At 44.7% G+C, this 20,718-nt stretch overlaps 2 protein-coding genes across 6 annotated transcripts in view; one reads left to right on the top strand and one right to left on the bottom strand.

Moving 5' to 3' along the window:
- The window catches only part of C7H2orf76 (chromosome 7 C2orf76 homolog), a 58,428-nt gene extending 48,817 nt beyond the window's left edge, over positions 1–9,611 (top strand). For all 5 annotated transcript variants that reach the window (XM_030209367.1, XM_030209366.1, XM_030209371.1 and 2 more), the window contains exon 6: positions 9,061–9,611. In XM_030209367.1, coding sequence (XP_030065227.1) covers positions 9,061–9,137 — 77 coding nt within the window. In that variant the 3' untranslated portion in view covers positions 9,138–9,611. The remainder of the gene's footprint in view (positions 1–9,060) is intronic.
- Positions 1–20,718, bottom strand: part of STEAP3 (STEAP3 metalloreductase) — a 130,656-nt gene that overhangs the window by 21,731 nt on the left and 88,207 nt on the right. The gene's annotated exons all lie outside the window — the stretch shown is intronic.

Here is a 20,718-nt window from a genome sequence, read left to right as displayed (position 1 = left end):
CGTGCTTATGTAAGAGAAGGTGGTGGCGTGCATCTGCTTGTATTTTAGTCCTTTACAGCTGGGGAAGTGTAGGTTGAGGAATTTGCGGGATGATCTCGTGGCGTTTCTTTTAGTTCGCTGTTGGCTTCCTTGGGTGGGTATTTTTTTTTCTTGCCAGCGCAATGTATGAGCATCTAAATCCTGTCCTTATAGAATGTTGGACATCAGGGGCGTAGCCAGACCTCGCAGTGGGAGGGGGACAGCGCCCGAGGTGGGGGGGGGGCACATTTTGGTCTGCTGCCCTGCCGCTCCCCACCCACTGCCACAGCAAATACTTTGGTTGGCGGGGGTCCCTAACCCCTGCTAGCTGAAGTGTTGTCCACCGCCGGTCTCTGGCGCCACTGCATTGCCTGCCCTGCTCTGTCTTCCCTTCACGTCCTGCACACTCCTTTTAGTGAAATTGAGCATGCTCAGTTTCACTAAAAAGAGCGTGCCGGATGTGAGGGGAAGACAGAGCAGGGCAGGCAATGCAGTGATGCCGGAGACCGGTGCTGGACAACACTTCAGCTAGCAGGGGTTGGAGACCCCTGCCAGCAAAACCAGGGGTCCAGAGGAAATGTTTTTTTTTGGGGGGGGGCAGGCCCCCTTGGCCCCACATAGCTACACCACTGTTGGACACGTTGACAGCCTTTCTTCTGTATGTGTTGCAGAAGACTTGTCATGGCATGTTGCAGCATCACTAAGAGAGAAGTCTAAGTTCATCAATCATTCAGTTTGCTTTCTCAATTTGTTCTTTTAAACCTTGGGGGGGGCTCTCCTGAACATTTCACTGCCTTGTGCTCATAAGAGAGGTAGGGTCTGGGAGTGGAGCAGAGAAGATGCCCTTCAGTTCTTATGCTGTATTTATTCTCTGCCTGCTGCTGCAACCAGAGTTGGGTCCAGGAGGAGCCCCTACTTCATGAGAGAGGAGTGAGATACAGCAGCAGTTATGAGAAGAGAGTGAGGAACTCTGGCAGAGGGTGGTAGACATCCCCCCTGGGAAGCTCTGTAGGCATGAAGCCAGTTCATGATAAATGCAGCACTTGAACTGTGGATCAAGAAAGAGAGGGACATGGGAGGGAATGATAATGGAAGTTGGAGGGAGGGTCTGAGGAGAGATGTTAGGTGAAAAGCATATAAAGAAATAATACTTTACTGAGAGAGTGATGGATGCCTTGAATAATTGTCTGCTGAAGAGGTGTTAAGCAGACTCATGACAGAATTTTAAGCATGCTAGGGACAGATATTGTAGACAGTGACAGGAAAAGGGGAAGGGAGAAAGTTAGAATGAAAGATATAGAGAACCTAGGCGTTGATTTAGCTATACAAATGTTTGTATACTTACCTACCAGGAAAGGGCAAAGATAGTTGCAAAAAAAGTGCAATACAGCTGCTTTGAACCCCCAGGGGGGGAGCAGCAGTCGATGTGTAGATAAGAAGAAATTGCGGATAGCCTAGTTTGGACATTGGACTGATTTTGCTACACTTCTCAGCTAAGGTCTAAACGTTATCTCCTGCAGGTGGCCAAGTGTGTGTGGCTGACAACTGGGAGATATGTTTAGCTAGATACTGTAGGAAGGGAGAATTAGCCAACCTTGGTCGGTGGACATGATCCTTACCTGCCAATGATCCATTATGTTATATATTAAGAAGGGGACAGAGCAGTGTGGTGATGGCACAGAAATGTGGCTCAGAGGACCAGAATCAAGGGAAGGGCCCAAGAAGCAGTGGCAGCAGACAGCTGGGGATGAAGAAGAGATGGACTAGTCCAGTAGAATCTCATTTCCTTGGCTGAATAGTGACAGTAAGTCAGCCCTGCTTTAGAATTGATTGACATGCAACTCTTTCATTTTTAAAGCCTGCCAATCTTTCTGTAAAATGATGCAAGTTTTCTATCAGGTGAATTTTTGAAAGAGAAAGGCGCCCATCGTCTGACACAAATCGGGAGATGGGCGTCCTTCTCGCAAGGTCGCCCAAATCGGCATAATCGAAAGCCGATTTTGGGCGCCCTCAACTGCTTTATGTCGCGGGGACGACCAAAGTTCATGGGGGCGTGTCGGCAGTGTAGCGAAGGCGGAACTGGGGCGTGCTTAGGAGATGGGCGTCCTCGGCTGATAATGGAAAAAAGAAGGACATCCCTGACGAACACTTGGGCGACTTTATTTGGTCCATTTCTTTTCACGACCAAGCATCAAAAAGGTGCCCGAACTGACCAGATGACCCCACCGGAGGGAATCGGGGATCACCTCCCCTTACTCCCCCAGTGGTCACTATCCCCCTCCCACCCTCAAAAAAAATCTTTAAAAATACTTTTTTGCCAGCCTCTATTCCAGCCTCAAATGCCATACTCAGGTCAATCGCAGCAGTATGCAGGTACCTGGAGCAGTTGTAGTGGGTGCAGTGCACTTCAGGCAGGCGGACCCAGGCCCATCCCCCCCTACCTGTTACACTTGTGGTGGTAAATGTCAGCCCTCCAACACCCACCAGAAACCCACTATACCCACATCTAGAGGGCTCCCTTCATCCCTAAGGGCTATGGTAGTGGTGTACAGTTGTGAGTTTTGGGTTTTGTGTGTGTGTGTGTGGGGGGGGGGGTGTTGAGGGCTCAGCACCCAAGGTAAGGGAGCTATGCACCTGGGACCTTTTCCTGAAGCCAACTGCAGTGCCCCCTAGGGTGCCCGGTTAGTGTCCTGGCATGTTAGGGGGACCAGTGCACTACGAATGCTGGCTCCTCCCACGACCGAATGGCTTCGATTTAGTCGTTTTTGAGATGGGCGTCCTCGGTTTCCATTATTGCCGAAAACCGGGGACGACCATCTCAAAAATGATCTAAGGACGACCATCTCTAAGGTCAACCTAAATTTCATGATTTGGGCGTCCCCAGCTGTATTACTACTACTACTACTTAACATTTCTAAAGCGCTACTAGAGTTACGCAGCGCTGTACAATTTAACATAGAGGGATGGTCCCTGCTCAAAGAGCTTACAATCTAAGAGACAAATGAACGGTCAGTCCGATAGGGGCGGTCAAAATGGGGCAGTCTGGATTTACTTCGAAATGAAAGATGGACGCCCATCTTGTTTCAATAATACGGGTTGCCCCGCCCCTTTACAGGGTGTCCTGCGAGGACGCCCTCATGAAAACTTGGGCGCCCCGTTCGATTATGCCCCTCCACGTGTTCTAAATTGGCAAAGAAAGACTTATGTAGTAATACATTGAAAATACTTGGGCCACGAAGGTTGGCTCAGAGTCATATCACGTTCTATTATAATGCAGCTTCCTGTAGATTCTTTTGAGGCTTGCTGCAGCAGCAGTGGAAATAGTTACCTTGTGTACGAATAGACTCCATGCAGGTCGGCTCATGAGTCCACGGTGAGTTTGCAGTACAGCTGACTTGAAATGGCATCAGGCAGGAGTAAGGAAGCTGCCGAAGGGAGGTAAGCAGGAGCAGCTTTAAATATACTGAAAGGGGAAAGGTCTGAGCTTTTGGGAAAATGAGCTCAATCTACTTTGGATCTTTTCATTGCACTAATTTATATAGAGGCTGAAGGTTCTTCACAGTAAATGTACATAGAGGGTTAAGACCCCACCAAACAGTCTGTGGCTACCTGAGTCAAAAGTGATATAAAGTGACCTGCTCAAGTATACCACTTGTAGGAGATTCAAGACTTCATTCCCCCTCAGCAGACTCTGGGAAGTATCCCAGATGCAGGTACGGACAAACCACAAGTAAGGCAAAATAAAAGTTTATTGTAGATAGAAGGAAACCACAAACAAAACCTAGTGTGGCCATGTTTTGGCAAATAACTGCATTACTGCTGCATTTTTATTTCAGGTTCAGGCTCTCAGCACATAGCGATTGGAGCATTGTTGACATATTGGTCTGGGATTTTATTGTTTTTCATCCATCCCTGACTTACCTCTTGCTACAGGCATTCACTGTGTCAGGTTTTCTTTGTGGTTTCATTCTATCTACAAAATGTTTTTACTTTGCCCTACTGGTACTTTGGGAAGGACCCCCAGTTGCAGATACGAAATGGGGTCTGCAGTCCATAGGAGCCAACTTTTCAAAATTATTGGGGGTGCTAAGCCCAATGGAAATAAACCCTCCCTGGACACATACAAGGAGTTTTTTTAAATATTGGGGGTGCTCGAGCACCCACAGAGTCTGCTCCTATGCTGCTGTCTCTGTTCACCCCTGGTGATCCATTGCCTCTTATGTCTTTTTCAACCCCTATCTCCTGATTCCCAGCCTGTTACTGTAACTACTTAGGTCAATGGTTCCCAAACCTGGTCCTGGAGGCACCCCAGCCAGTCAGGTTTTTCAGGATATCCGCAATGAATGTTCATGAGAGATTTGCATGCAGTGAAAGCAGTGCATGCAAATCTCTCTCATGAATATTAATTGTGGATATCCTTGAAAACCTGACTGGCTGGGGTGCCTCCAGGACCAGGTTTGGGAACCACTGCACTAGGTTATTTCAGCATTCATTGCAGAGAACTTCAGCTTGCTCTGGTAAAGGCTTAAACACTTTTTTTTTTTTTTTAAACGTACAAAAGCGTCAACTTCTTGTTCAGTTTTCTTAGACGCAGATGTGGAAGTTCTTTGGCTTGTCTCCTGAAATGAATTCCATGTTTAAGTAATGTTGAAGCCTATCAGGTTGGGCTTCGGTTCTGAATTAATCATGCCTCTGGCTTCTTCGTTTAGAAGAGGAAGTCCTTGACCTGCAAGGTTGCAAGAAGTGCGACTGCTCTGAAACTCAGGGGTCCTTTAGCTCTGCCCTTTCCCCCTGTGAATAATTAGAAGCATTTGAAAGTATTGCTGTGGAAGCTAATTTGTGCCTCTTACTTTGCATATTCTTGAAGTCTCATGCATTAAACATAAGCAGAGCAAAAAATTAACTTCTTTAGTCACGCATTTTGATGGGTCATCAGAGAGAATGTAAAGTGTTCTGTGAAACAGTCTACTGATCCTCTAAGTATTAAATTATTATACCTACCGGCTCATTTCAGGGGGGGGATTTTATCTTGTGTTACTGACTGAATAATAGACCAGAATGAAAGTTCTAATTTGTGTAAGAATGTGAAGAGAGACATACAAGTGTCTTTTTCTTCTTAAATCTCAGTTCTAATGAGGGTTTACACACGTTACAGGTTTCTGTCTGAGACAGTGTTGGACTTCCTGATAGTTCCCTAGGCCACGTGCCATAAGGGCTTAGGACAGGGCTTTCCAAACTCAACTGTTGAACCTGTAGCCTGTTGTGTTTTTGCACTGTCCACATTGAATGTGTCTGCAATATTTATTTATTTTTTATTTTTGTTACATTTGTACCCCGCGCTTTCCCACTCATGGCAAGCTCAGTGCGGCTTACATGGGGACAATGGAGGGTCTCCAATGACCTATTACTGGCTAAATCCAGAGGTCAATATTCCATCCTCATTCTTCTTGATCTTTCCGCTGCTTTTGACACTGTCGATCACAGCATACTTCTCGATACCCTGTCCTCACTTGGATTCCAGGGCTCTGTCCTTTCCTGGTTCTCTTCCTACCTCTCCCTCCGCACCTTTAGTGTTCACTCTGGTGGATCCTCTTCTACTTCTATCCCTCTGCCTGTCGGCGTACCTCAGGGTTCTGTTCTTGGTCCCCTCCTCTTTTCTATCTACACTTCTTCCCTTGGTTCATTAATCTCATCCCATGGCTTTTCCTACCACCTCTATGCTGATGACTCCCAAATCTACCTTTCTACCCCTGATATCTCACCTTGCATCCAAACCAAAGTTTCAGCGTGCTTGTCTGACATTGCTGCCTGGATGTCTCAACGCCACCTGAAATTAAATATGACCAAAACCGAGCTTCTCATTTTCCCCCCCAAACCCACCTCCCCGCTCCCCCCATTTTCTATTTCTGTTGATGGCTCTCTCATTCTCCCTGTCTCCTCAGCTCGAAACCTTGGGGTCATCTTTGCCTCTTCTCTCTCCTTCTCTGCTCATATCCAGCAGACCGCCAAGACCTGTCGTTTCTTTCTTTACAACATCCGTAAAATCCGCCCCTTTCTTTCCGAGCACTCTACCAAAACCCTCATCCACACCCTTGTCACCTCTCGTTTAGACTACTGTAATCTGCTTCTTGCTGGCCTCCCACTTAGTCACCTCTCCCCTCTCCAGTCGGTTCAAAACTCTGCTGCCCGTCTCATCTTCCGCCAGGGTCGCTTTACTCATACTACCCCTCTCCTCAAGACCCTTCACTGGCTCCCTATCCGTTTTCGCATCCTGTTCAAACTTCTTCTACTAACCTATAAATGTATTCACTCTGCTGCTCCCCAGTATCTCTCCACACTCGTCCTTCCCTACACCCCTTCCCGTGCACTCCGCTCCATGGATAAATCCTTCTTATCTGTTCCCTTCTCCACTACTGCCAACTCCAGACTTCGCGCCTTCTGTCTCGCTGCACCCTACACCTGGAATAAACTTCCTGAGCCCCTACGTCTTGCCCCATCCTTGGCCACCTTTAAATCTAGACTGAAAGCCCACCTCTTTAACATTGCTTTTGACTCGTAACCACTTGTAACCACTCGCCTCCACCTACCCTCCTCTCTTCCTTCCCGTTCACATTAATTATTTGATTTGCTTACTTTATTTATTTTTTGTCTATTAGATTGTAAGCTCTTTGAGCAGGGACTGTCTTTCTTCTATGTTTGTGCAGCGCTGCGTATGCCTTGTAGCGCTATAGAAATGCTAAATAGTAGTAGTAGTAGTAGTAGTAGTAGTTAAGTGACTTGCCCAGAGTCACAAGTAGCTGCCTGTGCCTGAAGTGGGAATCGAACTCAGTTCCTCAGGACCAAAGTGCACCACCCTAACCACTAGGCCACTAGGCATAGATAGGTCTCCACTTATGCCAATTTATTTTGTGCACGTTCTTTGTGGACAGCCTGAGAACCCAGTTGGCTGTACGTTCAAAGGGAGGAGCGGCCTAATGGTTAGTGCAGCAGGCTTTGATCCTGGCAACCTGGGTTCAATTCCCACTGCAGCTCCTTGTGACCTTGGGCAAGTCACTTAACCCTCCATTGCATCAGGTACAAAAACTTAGATTGTGAGCCCTCTAGGGACAGAGAAAGTACCTGCATGTAATGTGTACAGTGCTGCGTACGTCTAGTAGCACTATAGACATGATTAGTAGTAGTAGTAAAAATAGGTTTGGAAAGCTCTGCAATAAAAAGTCCACCCAGGGATCTATTTTTTTTCCTTCTTGTTCAATAGACTTGGCAATTTGGGTACAAAAGGCACCTTTTCTGTTTGAGTAGCAGCTCTTCCTCTTACACCCTGGCAAGACTGATCTTAGAAGCACAAGTCAATGTTTATGGTGATGTCAGATGCCAGTCCAACCGCTTTTCCCCCCACCACTTAAAGGAGATTTGCAAAGCTGCCATGCAGAGTTCAAGCCATACTTTCACACCATGTTTTGATATGATCTTCTGTTAGTATAGTGCAGTGGTTCCCAAACCTGGTCCTGGAGGTACCCCAGCCAGTCGGGTTTTCAGGATATTCACAATGAATATTCATGAGAGGGATTTGCATGCAGTCAAGGTAGTGCATGCAAGTATCTCTAATGAATATTCATTGTGGATATCCCGAACAGGGCCGGTCAAACCCGGTAAGCAGGGTAAGCACTGCAGGGGGGCGCCTGCCTTTAAGGGTGCTGCTGTGGCGCTGCGCTGCCATACCACACTGCCCTTGGGGCTTTAAATCTTTAATTTACCTCCGACCCAGCAGCCGCGTCATTTGAAAGCCCTGCCCCGTCTCTAGCCTTCCCTCCCTTCGTGAGTTCGTTCAGCAGAGTCCGGCCTTCTGACATCATTTCCTCGAGGGCGGGTCTCAGAGGGAACAAACTCACGAAGGGAGGGAAGGCTAGAGACGGGCAGGGCTTTGAAATGACGTGGCCGCTGGGACGGAAGTAAATTAAAAAAGACTTAAACCACGCAGGGTGGGAAGAAGAAAAAGGGGGATGTTGGGGGGAGAAGAGGGCGGGCAGGTGGCCATAAATGGGAGGGGGATGGGGGTGAAGGAGAATCGCTGGACAGGGGCAGGGTGGGAGAAGAGAGAAAGGAGATGCGGGGGGGGGGGGGTGTGCGCGCGCCAACTCATAGTCTGCAGGGGGCGCCAGAGACCCTAGGACCGGCCCTGATCCCGAAAACCTGACTGGCTGGGGTGCTTCTAGGATCTGGTTTGGGAACCACTGGTATAGTAACTTTAGACTGTCTATGCTCCATGGCTTTTTTGAGAGGGAGGATCCAGCCCTTCTGTCCCATTTTTATGGAGTCAGGTTGTCTTCCCATTATCAGTAATATTTAAACAAAATTAAAAGGGGGGGGGGGGGGTTCCCTAACAGAACCTGTTTTCTTAACCACTGGGGACTATTATGCATGTAGGGAGTCAAATGTGCATTAAATGGTGAACCAACTTATCCTTAAAAAAACAAAGCTGCTCACCTGTAACAGGTGTCTTCTGAAGACAGAAGTTGCACAACCCTATCCATCTCGTCTCCCTCTTTGTTCTTTCCTTCTTTAAACTTGCTTATGTGGGAACTGAGAGCAGCTTGGAGGCTTCTTACTGCATCTGTTCAGGACTTCCCACGTTAAGAGGCTTGAGTGTCTTTACCAGAAAGTTATGGGAATGTTGGTTCACCTCAGTACGATGCTTGGTCATATGGCCCCGCTTGTGTGACTGGGCTGTCTATAGAGAAGACTTGTTAAAGATAAAGAACTTGTCTTTTCAGTGCCCAGAGCTAAAATATTGGTGTGGGGGAAAAGTGCGTTCAAACAAACCTTGTAGTGAGGATTATCTGTGACCCTGAAGATGGCGCTTCCAGTACAAGGCTAACTATTGCACTCAGTTACCTTGCTTGAACCCTGTGATTTCCACCTGCAGGAAACTCAACTGCTTAATTTCTTGTAACATTGGAAACGGGGTACTGGGCTTGACAGGCCTTTGGCCTGACCCGGTCTGGCAGTTCTAATGACCTGTTTTCTTGTTTTTGTTTTCAGCGAATGAAACAGAGTTAGCCTTCTTCTGTGCAGAAGACTACAAAGCATACAAAGCCAATCCGGTTTCATTGTGGTGATGGGGCTCTGTTGTGATCCTGTCGTTACACACTTTGCACCGCACCATGTGGTGTTTTGTTCTGACTGGTTTGAATGCAGATACGTGAAAGGAGAACATGGATATGTGAATGCAGTTATGTTGATTAAAGATGTGAGGACAAATTGATAAAATAAATAAATGAAAAAACACCTTTTATTCTTCAGATTCCCTATTCAGGTAGAAATAAATTGGGCACACACATTTTATTTTTATTTAAAGCTTTCAGGTATTTCATTTTATATTCAGGTACTGCCCTGGTTGAAAGATATAGAGCACAGTTGTGTGTTGCTTTTTTTTTTCTTTTAAATAATTTTCCTGCGTGAACTCTTTATATTCCTGTTCTTTCTCTTATTTTTCTAATTTTTCTCTGGCATCTGTTTCATACATTATATGGTGCAGAAACCGCTATGCTGGAGAGAATAGAATTTAAGACTCCTGAATTAAGGACCTGACTCTCACTCGTTGTCAGATATATCCATATTTAACAGTGGTTCTAATGGGTCAGTATTCTCCAGCTAACTTTTATGAATTGCCTAGACAAATTTGGGGTTTGAAATTCAACGCCCCCCTCCCCCAATAGACTGAATATATTTTGGACATTAAGGAGCAAAAAGGGTATCTCGGACTGGCACAAAATGACAGAGGTGTAGTCAGAACTTGATTTGGAGATGGGACAGATTTTGCTCCGCCTCTCCACCATGCTTCCTCCCCTGCTTTCTTGCCCCAGCGCACATGCTCATTTTTAGTGAAATCAAGCTTGCTCAAACTCAGATTTCATTAAAACCAAACATGAGCGCAAGGGAGGGGGAAGCAGGGCAGGCAGCATGGCAGCAACTAACGCTGCAGGGAAGCTTCTGCTGGCGGGGCTTGGGGACCCCGCCAGCCAAACCAAAAGACTTTGGGGGAACAAAACCAAATTGTGTGTGTGTGTGTGTGGGGGGCAGGATCCCTGTGGCTACACCACTGTTTTATGGGCCGCTAAGGAGGGGGAGGGAAGGAGAATCTGGTTTGGAAGTAATTTTTCACAAGGGTACCAGCAATGGGAAGGATGGAGGGAAAGGGGCATTGCCTTCTCATAAGGCATTTTTTGTATTGCAGCTATCTGGAAAGGAGGGAGGGAGATGTGTCATGAGCGTCTAAACAATTGTATGCAGATTTACAGAATTTGCCTGAAGCGTGTCTAAATTAGGTGTCAGCATTTAAAAGTATTGCACCTGAAAGTTAGGTGCCAGATCCGTGCTGAACGCTAGTCTATAAAAGGCACACCTTCTCTATAGAATAGGACTTAGCACTCAATTATTTTGGCACTGAATTGTTGATGTCCCTCCTCTGACTTTTACCTGCTCAAAAAGTATTTGTACTAGAGTCCAGCTCCAGGGGTTTCTTTTGTGTGTGTTTAGCAAGAGGTTTAATCCTCTGACTTTTGAAATGTTTGGCTATTTATTTTAAAACATTTTATAGGCCATCTTTCTAATTTAAAATCAGTATGGCTTACAACTGGGCTTCTATTCTTAGGTGCATATAAATTGTAAATTTAAGTGTTTTATTTTCCAGCTAATTATGAGGTTTTGAGATTACAATGAATCAGTATTTGTTGATATTTTCTTGCCATAGGTAAGTGAAAAATATTTCTTGTAAAATTTCAACTCTTTCACAAAATAATAAATTCCGAACTGAACTTTGTTTGGAGACAGACCTTAGGTTTTGGATGGGAAGGTTTTTGTCAGCCAATGATTGATACTAAGTATTGGAAAAAAGAATTGTTCAACTCCCTGAAGCTTTTTTCCTTATCATTTAACATTGATTTGCTATTTGATGACATGAATAAACAAAACACATCTTGGAATCCCTGTGGATTGAAATACCATGTTTAAAGGGGAGAAGGATAGTGATAGGCGTGTACTACCGTCCACCTGGCCAGGATGAACAGACATCTGTAGAAATGTTCTCAGAAATTAGGGAGGCCATCAAACTGGGGAACACAATAATAATGGGTGATTTCAATTACCCTGATATGTACTGGGTAAATGTAATATCAGGGTATGCTAGGGAGGTAAAATTCCTTGATGAAATCAAGGACTGCTTTATGGAGCAGCTGGTATAAGATCCAACAAGAGAAGGAAAAATTCTAGACCTAGACCTTAGTGGAGTGCATGATCTGGGGCAGGAGCTTATGGTGCTGGGACCGCTTGATAACAGTGATCATAATATGGCAAGTTTCCCAAACGTAGAATGTTTGTACGTTTGGGAAGCTTGCCAAGTGCCCTTGGCCTGGATTGGCCGCTGTCGTGGACATGATGCTGAGCTCGATGGACCCTTGGTCTTTTCCCAGTGTGGCGTTACTTATGTAATTAAGTACTTATGGTATCGGCTTTGGAGTAAGTATACACAGGAAATCCAATATGTTAGCCTTTAACTTTCAAAAAGGAGACTATGATAAAATGAGAAGAACGGTGAAAAAAAAAAACTTAGAGGAGCAGCTGCAAAGGTCAAAAATTTACATCAGGTGTGGATGCTGTTCAAAAATACCATCCTGGAAGCCCAGTCCCAATATATTTCATGTATTAAAAAAGGAGGAAGGAAGACCAAACGACAGCCGATATGGTTAAAAAGTGAGGTGAAGGAAGCTATTAGAGCTAAAAGAAAATCCTTCAGAAAATGGAAGAAGGAACAGACTGAAAATAAGAAACAGCATAAGGAATGGCAAGTCAAATACAATGCGCTGATAAGGAAGGCATTTTTTTATCTTTCAGCAAAATTGGGCTCATTTTATGAAAAATCTTTAAAGCTGGATCCCCATAAGGGTTTAAACTGTTAGGGCCCTATTTACTAAGGTACGCTAGCGTTTTTAGCAGGTGTTAAACACTACAGCCACCCATCTATTCCTGTCTTGAGCATTAGTGTGCACTAGAAACACTAGTGCAGCTTAGTATACAAGGCCCTTAAAAATTATAAGACCCTGTGGCTACTAGAGGGCAGATATTGGTGTATGACCTGTCAATTCTTGTTCTAAGTACATAAGTATTTCCATACTGGGAAAGACCAAAGGTCCATCAAGCCCAGCATCCTGTTTCCAACAGTGGCCAATCCAGATCACATATACCTGGCAAGATCCCAAAAAAGTACAAAACATTTTATACTGCTTATCCCAGAAATAGTGGATTTTCCCCGTCCATTTAATAACGATCTATGGACTTTTCCTTTAGGAAGCCGTCCAAACCTTTTTAAAACTACATTTATCTACCTATTGTATTAAGCTCAAAGTTGGATGGCCAAATAGAAGGTATGTAAACATAGTATTCGTAGACCATCCTGAAACTTAGAAGCATATAATACAAATTTTGCCACTCTGGGTGATTCCCCTCCCCCTCTAAAGTCCCATATAGGTTTTTGATGTTTAGCCAAAGGTTCAGAGAAGAATTCTATAGGTGAAGTCATAAAAAGATATAGTAATTTAGGAAAAATATTCATTTTAAATGCAACTATTCTTCCAGACCATGAAAGCTAATAAGCTTGCCATTGATCAAAATCTTTGTATATTGTTTTTGTTTAAGTTCAAATTTGATTCATCTCCACCCAGATATAATCCAAGATATTATTTCAAAGTACTTTTAAAGGGGAAAGCCTCCTTGTGGCAAAATATGTAATGTTCTGGTAGGTTGATATAAATTTCAGATTCATATTAATTTTGTATCCTGAAATAGGTATGACGCATTTCTTTTTAGACATAATTTTATTAGGTTTTAACAGTAATACAATATAACAAAACAAAAGAGATTAAGAACACTAGCAAGGACATACAGAGGGGCATAATTGAAAGGGGTGCCCAAGTTTTCCTGAGGACGTCCTCGCAGGATGTCCCGGTGAAGGGGTGTGGAAACTCGTATTATCGAAACAAGATGGGTGTCCATCTTTCGTTTTAATAATATGGTCGGGGATGCCCAAATCGCGAAATTTAGGTCAACCTTAGAGATGGTCGACCTAAATGTTGAGATGGTTGACCTTAGAGATGGTCATCCCTGGTTTTCGGCCATAATGGAAACCGAGGATGCCCATCTCAGAAACGACCAAATCCAAGACCTTTGGGTATGGGAAGAGCTAGCATTCGTAGTGCACTGGTCCTCCTGACATGCCAAGACACCAACCGGGCACCCTAGGGGGCACTGCAGTGGACTTCAGAAATTGCTCCCAGGTGCATAGCTCCCTTACTTTGGGTGCTGAGCCCCCCAACCCCCCCCCCCCAAAACCCACTATCCGTAACTGTACAACACTACCATAGCCCTAAGGGGTGAAGGGGGGCACCTACATGTGGTTACAGTGGGTTTCTGGTGGGTTTTGAAGGGCTCACATTTACCACCACAAGTGTAACAGGTGGGGGGATGGGCTTGGGTCCGCCTGCCTGAAGTGCACTGCACCCACTAAAACTGCTCCAGGGACCTGCATACTGCTGTCAGGGAACTGGGTATGACATTTGAGGCTGGCAAAAAATATTTTTAAAGTTTTTTTTGAGGGTGGGAGGGGGTTAGTGACCACTGGGGGAGTAACGGGAGGTCATCCCCGATTCCCTCCGGTGGTCATCTGGTCAGTTCGGGCACCTTTTTGAGGCTCGGTCGTAAGAAAAAATGGACCAAGTAAAGTCGTCCAAGTGCTCGTCAGGGACGCCCTTCTTTTTTCCATTATCGGTCAAAGATGCCCATGTGTTAGGCACGTTCCAATCCCGCCTTCGCTATGCTTCTGACACGCCCCCATGAACTTTAGTCATCCCTGCGATGGAAAGCAGTTGAGGACGCCCAAAATAGGCTTTCGATTATGCCGATTTGGGCGACCCTGGGAGAAGGATGCCCATCTCCCGATTTGTGTCGAAAGATGGGCGCCCTTCTCTTTCGAAAATAAGCCTGACTGATATTTCTTGAATGAGAATTCGTAAAGTAATAGATATTTTATGTTGTTATTTTATATTGATGTGGTCCAACCATTATCCCTTGACTATCTGGATACAAATGCATTTTGGCTGCTAACAGCTCAGTTATAAGCAGGGCCAGATTAAAACTATATTGGGCCTCTCCTACCAGAGACCCTATCCCCTCCTGTCCAGAAGTAGCAGAGAAAGGTGCAGAGCCTAGCTGTGAGTATATTAATAGCAGTAATAGTGTGTGTGAGAGCATGGGAACTATGCAAGCACATGCTTAGTGGATAGAGCTGGAGTGCTGCCAAGTTACCCAGAGCCAGGAGGGAAATTCTGAACCAGTCCGGGATTTCTGCAACACTATCTTGGTACATTAGGAGACCTGAAGTGCTGATTTCAATTGACGGTTTCAAAGACTACAAACCCCCCCCAAAAAAACACTAATTTAGTAACATAGTAGATGACGGCAGAAAAAGACCTGCACAGTCCATCCAGTCTGCCCATATGGGATATAAGTTCAAAAAGTGGCCAAAAAGTCTTGCTCCTGGAGCTGGGTAACTTGCAGTTCTGCAGCAGTGGGCTAAGAACCAGGGAAGCCGGGCAAGTCATGTTCACTATTACCTCTGATACAAACCAGAGATTCCAAGGATGGACTGCCCAAAAAAGTGAGATTTAAGGGCAATGTGTCCAAGATATACATTTACAAAGTTTTAATGTGGGGAAAAAAAAGTTCACAAATGGAAAATGCAAAATAAAATATTTTAGCTTTTTTGATGCTTCTGACGGAATATAGGCAGAGTGGAGGCAGCATTAACACAGTGTTCAAATGAAGCTGCCCAAGTAATTTAATAGCAATACAAATTCCATGGGCTGAAAATTTCTCTTCACTTAATTTCTGCATTCCAGCCCAGATTTTCAAAGGGAAGCTTTATTTATATGAGACTGTCCCCATCAGAGACACAGCCACAAGAATATACACTTTCTAGTTCTCTTTTCTAGTGTTGTCCTGCCGCTCATGTGCTCATTCAGGCAGTACCCCCCCCCCCCACAAGGTCTGCCCACCATAGGGTTACCATACGTCCGGATTTACCCGGACATGTCCTCTTTTTGAGGACATGTCCGGGCGTCCGGACCGATTTGACCAGCCTGCCCGTTTGTCCGGATTTCTGGACAAACGGGCTGGCTGGCGGGGGTGGGCGCGGGACTCCCCTCCCCTTACTCTACTATCCCTGGTGGTCTAGAGGTACCTCTTCATCTTCGGGGCAGGAAAGAGCCCCCTCTTTCCTGCCCGGAGCGCTGCTGCTAGCTGCCTTGCATACTGTGAGTCCGGTTCTCGTCGTTTCAAAATGGCCACCGAGAGTTGAAGCAGCCTCGCGAGACTTCAACTCTCGGCAGCCATTTTGAAACGCTGAGAGCTGGACTCACCACAGGATGCAGGGCAGCTGGCAGCAGTGCTCCGGGCAGGAAAGAGGGGGCTCTTTCCTGCCCCGAAGAGGTACCTCTAGACCACCAGGGATAGTAGAGTAAGGGGAGGGGAGGTGACGGGGGGGGGGGGGGGGAGGGGAGATGACAGGGGGGAGGCAAGGTGATTGGGGGAGGAGGGGAATATGCGTCAGGGGTGGGGCAGGGGCGTGGAAGGGGCGGGACATGGGACATGAAAGGGGCAGGGCAAGTGTCCTCTTTTTATGAGGACAAAAAATGGTAATCCTAGCCCACCATCAAGTAAAATTCTGGCATTTGCTGCCAGTTCTTTTCCTCGGCCTACAGCAGACCCTTCACATTTTGCCCCCCATTCTTCAGTTCTATACCTTTTCCTCTCCTTCCCCTAGCCCTCCACAGACCCTGTGCAGGGTTCTGCTGCTAATCATCCCACAGCAATTGCAGCTAAACCCCCATGACTAGAAGCCTTCCCATTGGCTGGATTGTACCACAGCTTCTGCCAAGGAAGTTTGATTGAGAACAGGAGACGGCATGACATAAAAAAAATTGAAGCCACTTAGCTTAGTCTCTGTTTCCCCTTCCGTGTGCAGCTGTTGTTCAGTGTACACTCAAAACAAACAAACCTATGAGCTGCTGCATCCAAGTTGGTCTTTATTGTTGGTAGCATTTTAATTTAAATCTCTTATATTTCAAACATACCAGCTTGTGCAGCATATGGATGTACACAGAGGAAGTATAATAACAGAATAAGTTTTCATTGGTAGAGTAGTAATTTGTTATAAATCGTAATCAGTGTGTTATTCGGAGGTGCTGGTTATAGGGACACTCTAGCATGTGTTATATTCATGCAGAGATTTTTTTCTCTCCTGGTAAAGGACCACTAAAACAGACATCATTTTATGAGAATCAGGTGCTCTAACATTCAGAGTTTCTATTTATTTACTTACTTATGACATTTATATCCCACATTAAACATGAATTAGGTTGAAATCTGGGATTTCCTGTGCCTAGATCAAAAGAGAAAGATGGTTTGTGGGAACTTGCTCTTTTTGATTTGTGGAATGCAGTGGTAGATTATAAAAATGCACTTACTATTGTTTATTACTACTATGTAAAAGAGGGGATATTCAATGATGAGGGCAGAGCTACCTTCATACAGAAGTCCAGAGTCAGTCTAAAATGTGCCAACATTTTCCAGTTCTGTGATATTTGTTTCTTCAACTCATTTTTCAACAGCATTTTCTCAGTTAGTACCCAAATGCGAACACAATTATAATGTTAATAAGTTTTGAATGTTACTGAGTTTTATTTTTGTCTCATTGTATTTCCAGTTTTGGCACAGTATAAGTCATCACAAGGACAAAATATAAGAAAACCAATGGACTGCATTAGGAACTTATAGTCCATTTAGTTATGTTTAATCAAATGAGAGATTTGCATGAAAGAAAATATTTATTTTTATTATTTTGACTTATGAAAACCACTTGTCCCTGAAACATGCTCAAAAGAGAATAATCCATTTGTACAAAAGAGAAGAGGTGAAGATGTGATTCCATGTGCCCCAATGAAAGGAGAGTTTAGTTTTACATCCAAGGCAGATTACAACAACAGTTAAGATGAATGCATCAGTAAACAGGATATCATTATTGAATTTTGGCCGTGTATTACTGCATTATATAGAACAATGTAGAAAAATGAGCACAAAATACAACCTTTATTTGTGCTGTTTTCCACCGGCTACAATAATTCTTGAAGCTTTTAGTGATAATCAGTTTTGATTTCATGATATTGGAAGTTTCAAATAAAAGCTGTCAAGTAAAAAAAAAAATCTTTTATCCTCCACCTTTTTGAGGCACTGCCTATCCAACTGGAACAGCTTTTGACTTTTTACAGATGGACCACACATAGGCAGTCCTTTATTTCTTTTTTTTTTTTTCAATTCTCTTTATTGTCATCAGTACAATACATGCTTATAAAATGCATGATCTAGTACAAACCACCAACTCTTATAACATCAAAACTTTCGTCACATAAAAACATAACCAGTGTACATAAAGCACAATTGCACTAACATTTTCTTCTATACCTTCCCCTCCCCCCTGCCCTGAACCCCCCCAGGCCTGCCCCCCCCTCCCCCCCTATATGATCTTCATCGGTTCTAGGAAACCTTACTATCTTAACATATCTTCTAGTTTCTGCCAGAGCACTGCGTACTGCCTGTTATCTAAATTTGGAGATTTCTTATACAATATGTTCTCGTGCTTTGCTATATCTTTAACCTTTGCCACCCAACAGGCATAGGGTACTGGTTCCGCCCTGATCCAACACTGCAGGATAGTTTTTTTTGCTGCCAGGGTAGCCATATATAAGAACCTCCTCTGCGGTTGAGAGAGCCCCTGTTCCAGGAGATCTGCCTGGTCCCCCAGTAACAACGCTGGATAGGACCATTCTACCGTCCCTTGGATTATTGCGTTCAGTACCCCAAATATTTGATTCCAAAGTTCTAATTTAGGGCATTCCAGGAAACTATGCAGGAAGGTGCCTATGCCTGCCTGGCATTTGGGACATATGTCTGATTCCCACAACTTCATTTTCTTCCCCTTTTCACAAGTGATAAATGCCCTATGTAGCAGTTTAAACTGGGTTTCTTGCCAGTCTGCACATTTAACAAATTCGGCTAATGACACAAACAGGAAATCAAACTGAGGCTGCGTATATTCAGTTCCCAGCTCTCTATTCCACGCAGCGACAGCTCCTCCCCTCCCCCCATCTGGTATAGCCATCTTCGTCAGCTTGTACCACATAGATAATTTATTGGCCTTCGGGGGTAAACATATCACTTTTTCATCCAATTTCCCATATGACCATCCCTTCCCATACTTCCTCCACACCTGTAGCCAGTAATGTCTTGCTTGTAGGTATTGTAACATGTGATTGTTTGGAACCCTCCATATTTCCTTCACTTGCGAGAAGGGAGGGAAGCCATCGCTCTCCGTGGGTACCAAGTCTCCCCAAGTCACACACCCTTTTTCTGCCCATCTTTTAAATACAGATGGTCCCATACCTGCCGGGAAGTCTACCAGCCCCACTATTCTCTGAAAGGGCGAGACAAACGGGCTTCTATCCTGTCTGCTCCTCCACCACTTCCATGCCAAGCGGAGCGGTGTAAGAAAGCTATACTGCTTGTTTGCAATGGTACCCAGTCCTGGTGATGTGTGTATTAAATTTATGAACGAATATGGTTTACACCAGTCCTCCCACCATTGGTTTGGAGTAAATTTTGATTGGCCACTGATACCTTCGTAGATTATACGCATCAGGGCTGCCACATTGTAAAGTCGTAACTCAGGTAGGTTAAGGCCTCCCCCCTCCCTGTTACGTATCAACATCTGGTGTCCTATGCGTGCACTTTTATGCCTCCAAATAAAGGATCTTATAATGGATCTAAATAGCCTCTCGTCCTGCCTCTTAATCCATATAGGTATTGCTTGCAATGGATATAATAGCTTTGGTAACAGAACCATCTTAACTAATGCTATCCTGCCATAAAGTGATAGGGGGAGATCTTTCCATCTCTCACAAGTTATCCTGATCTTATCAATTTGTTCCAATATGTTTTTCTTATACATCACTTTAGGGTTAGTACTCAAGAAGATCCCCAAATAGCGCATTGCCTGTGATACTGGTGGTATAGGGAGCCTGCCAAATCCTGGTTTATCTTGGGTTCCTGATAGTGGGAGTAATTCAGATTTTTCACAATTGACCCTTAACCCCGATACGTCCCCGAATTGCTTTACTAAGAGTAGTGCCTGATCTAGGTGAGTGAATGCGTCTTGCAGATACAAAAGGATATCGTCTGCAAATAAGTTGATGCGGATCTCCTTCCCCCCCACCATGAGGCCCCTAATCCTGTCGCTTTGTCGTATTTTAATCGCCAATGGCTCAATTGCCAGCAGGAACAGGATTGGCGATAGTGGGCACCCCTGCCTTGTTCCCCTTTGTAACTCAAAGTCTTCTGTTAGGGTGTTATTTATTATCAGCCTCGCTCTCGGCTTAGTGTATAGAGACTTAACCCATTCAATAAATCTACCACTAATCCCATATTCTCCATCACCCAAAAGAGATACTGCCACGATATGCTGTCGAAAGCTTTTTCCATATCTAGCCCCGCTATCACCTCGTTCCCTTTTGTTCCTTTATAGGTGTGTATTGCTGCCATTGCCCTAATAAGATTCATTGAGGCATATCGACCTGGGACAAAACCCGCCTGGTCCTCCTGTACCACTCCAGAGAGCGCCAGATTCATTCTTCGCGCTAAAATAGCTGCAAGAAGTTTGACATCCTGATTTAACAGGGATATGGGTCGGTAAGAACCCACCTGGCCAGGATCCTTTCCTGGTTTAGGGATTAAGATAATATGTGCTAGATTTTGATTATTTTTCCCTTCACCTTCACCCCCTGATAAGTCATTATAAAAGTCAACCAGTGGTTTAGTAATATCTGTCATTAAGATCTTATAATATTCCGGCCCATATCCGTCTGGGCCTGGGGCTTTAGTCAGTTTTAATGCTTTAATGCCTTGCCTGACCTCCTGCTCTGTTATAGGGGCGCTTAAGTGTTGTGCCTGCTCTGTGTTCATCTGTGGTACCTGTAAGCCCTCAAAGAAAGCGTCCCTCTTTGGTAGGTCCAAGTCCCTTACTGCGTATAATGACTGGTAGTAGTGAACAAATTGTGTATGTATTTGAGCCTCTTCTTGGTATACTCTGCCTGCGCTATCTTTTATTGATGTAACAATCTGTCTTTTCCTATACGGTCTCACTAGGTTTGCCATAAGTTTCCCTGCCTTATTGCCCCATTGAAATAATTTGAATCTCTGATAGTATATATCCCGTTCTGCTCTGGCATTAAGCAATTGGTCAATACATTTACGGAGCCGACCCAGTTTCTCCCTGTGCTCTTTATCCATGCTTCCCATATGTTGCCTGCGCACTTGCTGGTACTCAGCCGATAAAGTTAATAACTCTGCCTCTGTTTTTTTCTTTTTCCCAGCGGTATACGCCAATATATGGCCTCTCAGAACAGCCTTGGCCGCCTCCCAGTATATCACTGGACTCACTCCCGGAGTATTATTATCCCTTTGATAGTCTTCCCACTTCTCTCTCAAGTATGTTTTAAACGCTTCATCTCTATATATAGTGCAGGGGAGAACTTCCAT

This window comes from Microcaecilia unicolor, chromosome 7 (genome assembly GCF_901765095.1).
Source record: "Microcaecilia unicolor chromosome 7, aMicUni1.1, whole genome shotgun sequence".
Taxonomy (NCBI): Eukaryota; Metazoa; Chordata; class Amphibia; order Gymnophiona; family Siphonopidae; genus Microcaecilia; species Microcaecilia unicolor.
This window is presented reverse-complemented; position numbering and strand designations above follow the sequence as displayed.